Genomic DNA, 11,386 nt, shown 5'->3' on the forward strand with positions numbered 1-11,386 from the left:
GGGGAGGTGTGTTGGCATCACCCGCCATGTGTCTGTTCTCTGCACTGAACCAGCTGGGCAACGTTCAAGTGTGTTGTTATGTAATATTTACAAGCTCCTCTCTGAGGTCTGAAGTGGAACCTGTTTGGCGGCTGACAGGAGCTTTTATCACGGCTGCTTCAGCCAGAACCGGACTGCTGAAGGATTTTCTAATGAACATCTGTTTCAAGTCAAGTCCAGCGGTGGCAGGAGGCACTGTGGTGGAGGCCTGTTTGTGGGACACCAGCTCAATTTGATAATTATTTACTACCACAACCTGGCAACACAGTCCAACCTAGTGTTTAATCTATACACGACTCTGTACAATTAAGCGAGATGCATCTGAAAATACATGAGTTTAGCACTGTGTTTCTTTTAAGTAAGTGAAAATAAAGACAAAGGGGTCAAAGTCTACTATTAGCTGATACTGCCATCTAGTGGAGAAAAGGGTTAATGGCATGAAACAAATAGCTTCCTGATGATTTGCTTTATATTTCCGACCTATTTCAAATCAAAAGACTGCCATGCTCATTTTAACTGGACTATAGTGAAGACTTATTCAGTGGATTGTATAACTCAGTCCTAACTCCTGATCAAATACCAAGACTAGATTAACAAGAGAAAAGTAGGTAATAAACATAACATGTCAGTATGTTAATGTAATGTGCCGTCTTCAAGGTTATATCAATTTTAAAGTTTTCAGGTCAACATAAATTGGACGACTTTAATTTTATTCTATTTTTGCTGATGATGGGGAAAAATACAGAACTCTTCTTTTTTAAGTGCACATAATATGAACTAGAGGAGAACCTGGTCTCAGCTCAGAAACTCTTTCCCATTCGCTCAACAATAACACAATAGAAGAAACTACTGTTCCAAACAAGTTGAGTCTGGATGATTGCTCATACCCTGTTTAGAGAAGACAATGTGCTTTGAAACATTAATGCTTGAAATCAGAAGACATCTACATTTAAACCTTTGCAGTATTTCATATTATATGCATCAAAAATACAGGGAAGTTAGGTGGGTAAGAGAAAGATTAGCCATTATTTGCCTTTAACAATTTAGTTTTCTTCCTAGGTTCTCAGCTTCCTGATTGAATGTCAGTGGATATATTTACAACCTGTTCCTTGGCTCTGATTGTTAAACTGAGTTTTGCACTGAATTAAAACAAATAAAAATAAAATATGTTTCAATCACCAAAGATCAAGCTACTGTCAGCACTCTGAAGACAGCCGGGTACATCATCAATTATGTGTTTTAAAAAAAAGGGATATGGTGCATTTTTTTCCTTTTTTAAAATGTGGCCTTAAAAAAGCTACTACAGCGTTAACTTTCAGTCAAGTGGAACAAATCTTTAGCCTAAATTACATCATGTATATTGACCAGTGACCTTCACAGACAGAACAGATTTATAAATATTGTCTGGTTGAAATGTAACACATTGTATTTACTACTTCATGAAGTGTATTCATAATAAAATGTCACCAGAAGTAAAACATCTCTCATTAAGACACTCCATTTTTGCCAAGTAGACAGAAAGGAAGAGAAGACACAGATGAACAATTGAACATGAGATTTATTGTGTGAAAACTGTTCACTTCTTTGCTGCCTCCTTCTGGAGCTTCTTCACCTCATGCTTGATGATCTTGTTCCTCTGCAGAAACAAAAACATTCAGTGCATTAATTACAAAAAACAAACAAATTCAATGATTGCTCTAGTATCACCACACGTTACGCTTGGACTAATGGAGACTTTAAACTGAAGTCGTTGGGTGTTGAATCAAGTTGCAGCTCAGAAAATTAATAAATCATTTTTCATTTGTTGGTCAAAGACTGAGCACTGATAATAGCACCAACAGTCAGTGCTTGCTCAATAGCACAATTAAATTAAACTGACCCATCATTAATTTTATTAGCTGCAGCTGTTTGGTCTTCTGTGAAACGGCTCCAGTCATTCATCACAACTGTTTCCATTACCAGCAGAACAAGGCTGCCACAAAGAGCAAGCTGGGCAATAGACAGTGTTTGTTTTTAGAGCTGGCTTCACTAAAGACGCCTCATACAAGTGGAACCCTTATAATTCATATTCAACTATGAGGGTGTTCTTCATATGTCGATCAAAGTTAAATTAGTTTTGCCCCTCATTTGTTCTTAACAGCCAGAATTACGCTAGTGTTGTTCTGCTAGCTCACTAATCTTGCAGTAATGAGATTTGTTGCACTCACCATCCTCTTGGCCTTCATCACCTTGAAGCGGTCAAAGTCAGACATTTTGGCCCTCTGCAAAGATAAAAAGATACGGTCAGGGATACAGCCAGAGCTCACCAAAATTCAGTTGTGTGGCTGCACTCAGTTTGGCCATGCTGATGTGAAGCATTAGTATACAACCTCCAAGATAAGTGCCATCAGCAACACTGAATTAATCCATTTTAATTTCAAAATTAGTTTGGGTATGATAAAATGTTGAGTTTAAAAGGCTATGTCATGTCTATTACGGTGTACGTGACATTCAGGCCAATTGGGTGAGTCATACACTTCCAATGTTAAACATTGTGGTAGCACATCTGGAGATTTCTACAACTGTGGAAGGGGATGTGATCTGCCTCCACTAAATTAATAACTGCTTCTTCCAACAGCATTAGATACTGAGTTATGACATACAACCGTAACCTTAGGGGGGAAAAGGCATAGGCAGTATTTCACACAGCATGGAGCGTATGTTAAGTGAGTTAATACCATCATCCAGTAACTAAAATGACACAAAAGCACCGTCAGGAATTGCTGGAGGAAAATGGATAATTCAGTCACTCTGCAGGGAACATGTGAGGACCAACAACATCACATGAGGACATTTTACTCAGGTACTACATTAAAGTTGGTATCGTATTGTGTGTTGGTTTGACATGGCAACGGCTCTGCACCAGTCAGCCAAGCAGTACTCTCAAAACGTCTTCCTATCCTAAATACCACGCAGTCACCTCCATTAAATTGAGAGAATTTTACCTAGTCTACAAAACGGTTCAACTGGAGTCACTAATAAAAAAACAAAAACAACAACTGCTTATCTAATTCTAAAGCCACGTTTTAGATATTTCCAATATAAGCTGTGACGTCTTAAGCAACAATGCACTTCTGAAAACAAGATATCGTACAGCAGAATCAAGAGACTGCTAAAACACTGTTACACATCAACCCTTCTAATATCTAGAGCATTGATGGTGACCAGAAACACAAGCACAGCCTTTACCTTCTGTCTTGCCTCGATCTTCTTGGCCCAGCTGGTTTGTGCCCACTTATCGTTGACTCCGGCCTTCTCCCAGGCTCTCCTCACAAACTTCTGGCGGGCACTGCAAATCATTACATATAGTCAGTACTGATAGGGTCATCATCAATGTTTCTTCACATGTAACCACTCTTCAATAAGATTTCTACAACAAGACACCAGATTCATGTTGGCACTCTACACCTGTATGTTAGGTGATGCAATCAATCAACTGGATATTTTTTAATACAGGAATAGAGTGCTGTAGGGATGACATATTTTTGTAGGCTAACCGGGGAGGTTAGCAATCGCTCTGGTTCCCAAAGGGCCTATAGGATTTTTCTGTTGGATTGTAGATTATTATGGAAAATAAATCCTGTGGCAAACACAAGTTAATGATACTTGCATGTTTCATTAAGCAAGATAATCTTTAAAAATGACCACTTTCATGATTTTTGAAAAGTAAATGCAATTGCCAGAGTATAAAGCTAACACACTTTAAACATTTGCAGCCACATCATTTTAAAGTCACCACCACTGTGCTTTATATTACACTATAAATAGATATGGATGCAGTGAGTGAAGTTGTTTCTCTCAATTTGCGTAAGATGGATTTGCACAATGTGGGTTTTTCTGGTTTTAAAAGCATTCCACAAATCATCATCGTATAATGTTTAACTTTAAGAAGCACTACATAAGGTAGAAAAACAACCACATTCACAAAGAAGCTGCAATTCATACATCCTTAATTATATTCGTTTGGAGTGATCAAATCCCATGCAGGATTTCTCATAGTACGGATCTGACCAGTGCTCCCACTCACCTGTGTGGTACTTTGATGACATAGTCTGTGAGCTGCATGCACTTGAAGGGCATGGCTTGCCTCTTCACGCCTGTGCAGGGTCCATCAACAAGAGCCTGAAAATCACAAGAGGCAAAAAAAAAAAACAACCCATCACAATCAACAACTTGAAAATAGGGCCAATATGCTGATCAATCCACCGTTCACTGTGCTCACCCTGTTTTGGTCGATGACATCTACGATGGCCACCAGCTTGCCAGCATGGGGTCCGAAAGAGACGTAGGCAACACGGCCGATCTCAACGAAGCGTTTGAACACCTGACAGACACCAGATTTACAGGTTAAAAGAAATAGTGAAAAAGCTGATAAGATGGCTCGATGCTTTGCACTGGGATAGCGGAGTACAGTACTGTCTTGACTACTACATTTGGCTAGAGACGTACAACAGACACACACACACATACATATATATAGGACAACCTAACAGATCAGTGTGAGGGCTGCGGATCTACACAGTTTAAGCGCACCGTTACCCTGCTTGCAGATCTGCTGCTGTACAGCAACAGCTGAAAACACGGCTCAGTGAGCTAACGTAAGCTAGCTAATGTTCCTGCTAACGACTTGTGTACCGTTCACAAAACACGATTACGTTCAACAGAAGATACAAAATGAATTTAAATGGATAAACGTCGTCGGCGCACGGTGTAACTCGACATTATGGGTACAAAACACATGAAATGGGTTCGCTTCACCGGGCGGCTCTCGGCCCTCTCAGCCTGATAGACCACGTTGTAATGCGGCCACTAGCCGACATCTTACGTGTATATCGTTAAAACTCTAAATGTAACTACATTCCCATATAAAACACTTCACGAATATGCGTATGAGTGTGTTAGCAATGCATATGACTCTTGATGTCCCACAACAAGGAGATATATTGAAATAAATTCGACTTTGAAATGCTAAACTTCTCATGGCGAACTCACCATGATGGCAGTCCGGGAGCAGAAAGGACGTTACAGCTTCCGCCTGACGCAGATACGGCTTCCGCTTAATCTCTGCACATGCGCAGTGTGTCTTTGTTTTATATTGTAACATGACACTATTAATTAAGACATTCGGTTTTAAAATCATCTAATAGTTGAAAGCTATCCACAAAGTAAGCGTCACATAATGCTAAATACATATAAAATACACTGGTTAAAATATGTACAAGACCGCTAGATAAAACTTCTGCGTCACATTCTACTGTTGCCTTCACAGACTCAGGGAAAAATCGGAATTCACGCAATTATTATCAACAACAACTGTTTACCTTGTAGTTGTAAACACATTTAACAATAAATAAGATCTACTCTGGATTGCTCTGTTAAAAAAATATAAAGATGTAACACAAAACATCCCAACGGTGCTTATTCAGATAATTAAAAACAATCTAGATAACATACTGACGCCAAATTGACATAATGTTAAAATTGATTCTTAAATGTATCCTTCAAATTAATTAATTAGAACAAGAATTAAATTACAGAAAGACAACTGTCATCTATGTACCACAAATGTAAAAACAAATAGATTTATTTTCTTTTAAAAATATCCAGCTGGGGATAATCTTGAAGGACAAAAACATTGAATTTCTAACCAAAGATATCGCCATTGTAACAGAATATAATGTCCATAAGTGTCAATTTGCCAAATCCTCTTCATCATGGAATGCACTTAAAACATTTATAATATACTTCATAGGTTTCTTAAAAAGATGGAACATGCCCATGCCAGAACATGTACATGTGTGTCAACATTTGAATTACGCTAATCCTATGATGGTTGATTTTTTTCTTCTCTTCATAAATGTATCATGATTTAGCCTTCTTGCATACATGCGTTTTCATTGCTTCTGTGTCATTCTGTGTTATTATTTTCCCATCGCATTCCCCTTTTTCATTACAGCCATTATATTTGATATTGATATGTCTTGTACACAGAGGTGTGATTTTGATTTTGTTGTTTGTACAAGAAATTAAATTTGTCCAGTGTGAGTTTGTCATTGTTTTATTTGTTTTGTTTTTTGGTATAAAGAAGTTGTTGCTTTTTTTTCTTTAAAACTGTAAACACAACAACAAAAGCCATCATTTACTTTTTACTTTTTCCTATAAATGTTGTTGTGAACATGGAAATGTTTAAATTAGTGAGACTTAGAGATGTAGGACTTTTTCCTTTTACTTCTCCGTTTTGCACAGTCTGTCTCTATAGCGCTGAATTCTGAAGGGAAAAGCACAGAGACACTAGCAGTAGAGGTCGAGCTCCTGTTTTAACCTCCCCGGTGCAGTTCGGGTGAAATCTTGACTTACATGTCACTAAAACGTTGCAATTGTGACCGCAACATTCGGTGAGCACTTGAATGCAGCACAGGGGCGGGGACACGGAGTCAAAGCGAACCGAAAGTAAGTCCGTCCGAACCGTAATTTGCTTCAGAGCAGCAGATGATCCGGTCCATTCTCCGGCTGTGGTAACTACTGTTATTCGACATTGTTTAACAGGTCTTAATGATGAAAGAGTTGTGTTTTCCATTTATGTATTTAAAATTTAAGTAAAAAAAAAAAAAAAGCAGCTCCGTAATGGTGATGATGAAAACCCAAGCTAAACTGTTTTTTTGTTCTACCCGTTAGTCTGCAGCTTAATAAACACGGTTGTCAAATGTAAAACTCACAAAAGCGATAATAGTTTTCACATTCATGATTGTGAAGGACACATTTGACGTCTGTAACTTTCGATTCTGACCGAAGAAGAAACTATATTTTAATGTATTTATATAAGAATGTGTCAGCATATGTATGTAATGTTATTATATCAGTCCATTGTAGCATCAGTAGGCTGCCTGAGTGTCGCTTTTGAGTATGTTTCAACCTCTTGTTCTAACAATAGGAATATTGTTTTCCAGGTGACAGAGAGCCAGAATGGCGACGCACGACCCTTTGACCGTCCGCATGTAAGAACCAGTCTTCTGTTCTGTTCGGTTCGGTTTTTTTCTGTTCAGGGAGGTTTAAATGAGCAGTGACATACAGCAGAATACCTGAGAGGAGAGCTGTAGCCTTTAAGGAATACACCCTTCAGTCCCGGGTGTCTTGTTCCAGTGTATTTAGCCACTATGAATAACCAAAGGGAGTTTGAATGTAAAGCAGCTCTAAGATGCTCCCAAATCACAAAGAATAACTGTTGTATATTGAGACTGACTGGAAGATTAATGCTAACAGGGGTAAAATACATGAGAGTAAATAATAAACTGAAAGTAATTGAGTCAAATCAATTTTCAAATCAGTTATATAGCCCGCTGTCCTTAAACCCTCAATTCAAGTGAGGAAAAACAAACCCTTTTAACACGGAAAAAAGAGATGGAAGAAACCTCAGGAAAAGCCACAGAGGAGGGATCCCTCTCCCAGGACAGACAGACATGCAACAGATGTTGTCTGTGCAGAACAGGACCACAAAGTCACAGTTTACAAATTGCATCGACAGAATATCTGATACAGCTTATATAATATATGTAAAGTGTGTGGATCCAGGAGACGACTGAGCAGGCCGAGGCATCGCCAAGTGGTGCATGTATATTTTGTCTTATAGTCATCATCACTATGGCATATTCTTCATACAGTGCCACAGTAAATATTGCTGAGTGTCAGCACTTCTACAGCTCTTTTTTGTAAACTCTATCACTTTTCTTCTTTCCAGGCTAACACCTGATTTACTCCCGAGCATGGAGAGAAGAGGTAGGCTACACACATATTTGCCTCATACATCATAAAATATTGCTATGATATATTTTTTTCCCATTTCCATTGAACTCCTCTTGCATGGTATGTGTTGCAGATTACCCGACAATGGTGTCTGAATTTGTGTTGAAACATCGAGGCACGTCTTACAAGTTAAAGAAACCAGCTGGTGCCATATGGAAGGTCGGAGGCCTGCATTACACCAGTTATAGTGAGGAGGATGACGAGGTAAATGAGTGGGGCAAATTCTACCTTCGTGATGAAGTGAGCATGCAGGTTGTAGGTGTAGTGGAGGGGAAGTCATGTCCGTGCGACCAGCTCGTTCTGATGACCTGTGAGGACAAAAAGATCTATGCTTACGATGGAGAGGAGCTGCATGTGGTGGCTTCAAGCCTGCCGCAGCTGTGGGAGAGGGGAATAGAGTATCCAGCAACCAAGAGCTATTACAACGGACAGGCCTTCGAACATATGGTGAGAAGTTAGAGCTAAAGGAAGAGTTTACCCAAAAAATGAAAATGCAGTCATTATCTCACCCCAGTGCCGATGGAAAGTCCACAAAACATTCAGCTTCATGGTAAAAAAAAACCTCTTCTCCATAACAACTGAAGTAGATGAGGACTTGTTTTAAAACCTAAAAACAAAAAAGAACAACTTAAAATGTCTCTATACAGCTCTTCATGCGTAATCCAAGTCTCTAGACACCTGAGATATGAAAATCATTTTTTTACTTCCTTGATCTTGTGCACCACTTCAGATGGAGTGCATGGAAATACTTTCAGCTTAGCTGCTACAGTGAAGATTTCATCTTAAAAAAATTGAAAATAACCTTGGTATCTTTAGGCTTTTTGAGACTTGGATTACAGCGGACCAGCTGTATGAAGCCATTTTATGTTTTATTTCCAGATGCTTTGTTCTGTTTTGAAACAAGTGCCCATCTACTTCTGTTGTTAAGGAGAATGCTGCAATGTTAGTGTGCTGTGAAGCTCCAGAAATGTTTTGTGGATGATGAAACTTCACCTCTGGCATGGGGCTGAGTAGATTAATGACTGAATTTTAATTTTTGGGTTAATTTCCCTTTAAGTTCCTGGGACCAAGCGGGACATTGGTTATTGATTACCTGTGGGCACTGACCATGCTTTTTTAAATTTTTTCTTATTGTGTGTTGCTTGTAGAAAGAGAAGGACTGGGATAAAGTGAGGAAGGGCGCTGTGGGTCAGAGTTTGGACCAAGCGCATCATAAGCTGGTGATGGCAGAAAAGTCCAAATTCCTGGAGAACCTCAAATGTTAATCTCTGCTGCAGGGTAAACAATAACATCAGTATATTTTCTTCTCTGTTCTAGATGTATTGATATCCTACAACACCTCCAGATCAGCATATTAACTCTTAGCATATTTTAAGAAAGCTGGTTTTGAGTAGTTACGGACCAGTTCTGTGTCACACTGATACTTATTCTGTTTTGAGTTATCTAATTTGTTTCTTCTCTCTCTGTCCCCTCTCCAGAAGCCAGCAGCTGATGCACTTGTTTTTTGTTCTGCTGTTAACTGTTAAATAATTGTAAAAAAAAAAAAAAAAAAAAAAAGTATACATAAACAACATTGTGGCTATGAGTGATTATCAAGTTAAGTTTCTGATTTTTTTATTGTATCCCTGGAAATACACAGAAGGGTGACAGATTGAAGTAAAAACCTGAATGAGTCAGTGTACAAACATCATGCATGCAGATGCTTTAATGCCTGGAAAAAGGGGTCAGTGAATGAAATGTGATTATATGTTAATGGCCTTCAAAGTCACCACAAAATTCATAGTGATAATCCACTGATATAATCTGATATACTAAAGTTATTAAAGGTATTCTCAGCCTGTATTATTGTCTCTGTTTGTTTATGGGCACATCCTGATCTAGAAATGTATATTCTGGATTTTGAGTTTTTGATTTGTTCAAAACATATTATGTATTGAATGGGGGAAAATGTAGTGGTTAATTTCTCTTTCTATATTATAGACTCATTATTAATTACAGGTCACATTGTATTACATGTGTATTCTTATTATATAAAACTACACACACATTCTTATTAAATGTCAAAGATAGGCTTGGATATTGTGCAAAACAGAATATTGAATAAGGCCTGGCACCTGTCAGGCTGTTCTCTAGGAACAGGTCAGAGTGACCTGACCAGATGTTTCCTGTGTCCGTTCCAAAGATAGTGTTGACAGGTTACTTTGTTTTTGCCAAATTAGGAGTGTGTAGTGAGCCAAAATTCCCCTTGAACTCCAGTATGGAGGAAGTTAAAAGTAAAAGCCCCTTTTGGTTTTGGAGATACAGAAACTGATGTTATTGGTCAGTTGTGACTCGTAAGAGGAAAATTGACAGGTGTCTAAAAGCGGGAGAAAAGGCCCCACCGGTGTAAAACAATAGAAGGAGGACATAAGACAGGAAAAGTGTATAAAAAAGATTGTATTTGTCATATTCTCTGGTTCCATATTCTGCAGACTGTGGTGCACAATTCTTTGTTGAATAAAGAATCAAGGACAAGAAGACATGTCTGTATTTTCATTTTATTTTTGGTAAAAAGTTATTCCACGACAATATCACAAACAATATTAAGGGAAGATTAAAGGGAAAAACATGGTTAACTAATGTACAAGGAACTTTAACTGTTATGAAACAGTCTCAGTTTAATACTGATGCCTCTGTGTGACCTACATAAGCTCTATATCTTACCATAAGCTAAGAAGGGCATCAGAAAGAAGATTTGGTATTTCTTTATACAGTAGTTATTGTAGTTATTCTTAATGCCTGTCATAGGGGCAGATTCCAACATTTCCTGGTTGGATCAGTCTTAAAATGTTTTATGGTGGAGTGCTGAGCATGAATTAATAATTCAACAATTCATTTCTGAAAAAAACGAACTGAATTTGTCAGTCACATCTGCATGAAAACATGAAAACATCTCAGTGAGACAATGTGTTTTTTCATGAAAGCTGTAACATCAGTCACCATGCTCAGTTACTATCAGTTTCTTTCTTACTACCCGGCCTAAATGAGTCATTTCTGCCTGCGCAGGATATTATGCTTTAACTTGAGTTCAGTGGCACCACACCCAAGTACACAGTGCACATTCTGTCTCTTGCATAAGAGGCAATCTTCCTGTCTGACTTTTATTTCCTTGTACAGTTACATATTAACTAAGACTTTCTTATCTGTTAAGAAGAGAACATACCAGTACTGTATTATTCAGATAAAACAAAGTGACCTTTGTGATAAATCAGTGTACATTCACTGTTTTGTTTCTAAATCACATCATAAAACCAGATAAGGAGTGGTAGTTTGAGTCAGGGGGGAGGGCTCCATTCTTTCTTTCTGTTTCACTTTCTCCGTCCTTACAATGGTGAGTAGCTGCTCTTACGTGGTCTCTCTTTGAATATATTTTACCATTATGATTAAATTCTGCATTGCTGATTTAATTTCTGTTACCAGTGACATGTGTAATTGTCCTAATGTGTCGTGTATTGTTTCTAATTGCACC

At 38.3% G+C, this 11,386-nt stretch overlaps 2 protein-coding genes across 2 annotated transcripts; one reads left to right on the forward strand and one right to left on the reverse strand.

Annotated features, from left to right (window-relative positions):
* Positions 1-1,579: 1,579 nt before the first annotated feature.
* On the reverse strand, positions 1,580-5,126 carry rpl14 (ribosomal protein L14). The gene is made up of 6 exons (XM_073463386.1): positions 5,071-5,126; positions 4,301-4,402; positions 4,106-4,200; positions 3,268-3,367; positions 2,247-2,300; positions 1,580-1,675 (listed from the first exon to the last, which is right to left on the reverse strand). The coding sequence occupies exons 1-6, from the start codon at positions 5,071-5,073 to the stop codon at positions 1,616-1,618; spliced, it is 414 nt and encodes a 137-aa protein (XP_073319487.1). The 5' UTR covers positions 5,074-5,126; the 3' UTR covers positions 1,580-1,615.
* A 1,385-nt stretch (positions 5,127-6,511) lies between these two features.
* Positions 6,512-9,720, forward strand: LOC140993826 (uncharacterized). The gene is made up of 6 exons (XM_073463377.1): positions 6,512-6,593; positions 7,026-7,073; positions 7,814-7,851; positions 7,952-8,325; positions 9,027-9,156; positions 9,357-9,720. The coding sequence occupies exons 2-5, from the start codon at positions 7,042-7,044 to the stop codon at positions 9,141-9,143; spliced, it is 561 nt and encodes a 186-aa protein (XP_073319478.1). The 5' UTR covers positions 6,512-6,593; positions 7,026-7,041; the 3' UTR covers positions 9,144-9,156; positions 9,357-9,720.
* The last annotated feature ends 1,666 nt before the right edge of the window (positions 9,721-11,386 follow it).

This window comes from Pagrus major, chromosome 3 (assembly GCF_040436345.1).
Source record: "Pagrus major chromosome 3, Pma_NU_1.0".
Classification (NCBI taxonomy): domain Eukaryota; kingdom Metazoa; phylum Chordata; class Actinopteri; order Spariformes; family Sparidae; genus Pagrus; species Pagrus major.

Coding starts and splice junctions, on each gene's coding strand:
- rpl14 (XM_073463386.1), bottom strand. Junction 4,201..4,300: donor ATGTCATCGACCAAAACAGG/GTGAGCACAGTG, acceptor TGTGATTTTCAG/GCTCTTGTTGATGGACCCTG. Junction 3,368..4,105: donor GTCATCAAAGTACCACACAG/GTGAGTGGGAGC, acceptor AATGATTTGCAG/TGCCCGCCAGAAGTTTGTGA.
- LOC140993826 (XM_073463377.1), top strand. CDS start 7,042: ATGGCGACGCACGACCCTTTGACCGTCCGCAT. Junction 7,074..7,813: donor GACCCTTTGACCGTCCGCAT/GTAAGAACCAGT, acceptor TCTTCTTTCCAG/GCTAACACCTGATTTACTCC. Junction 8,326..9,026: donor GACAGGCCTTCGAACATATG/GTGAGAAGTTAG, acceptor TGTTGCTTGTAG/AAAGAGAAGGACTGGGATAA.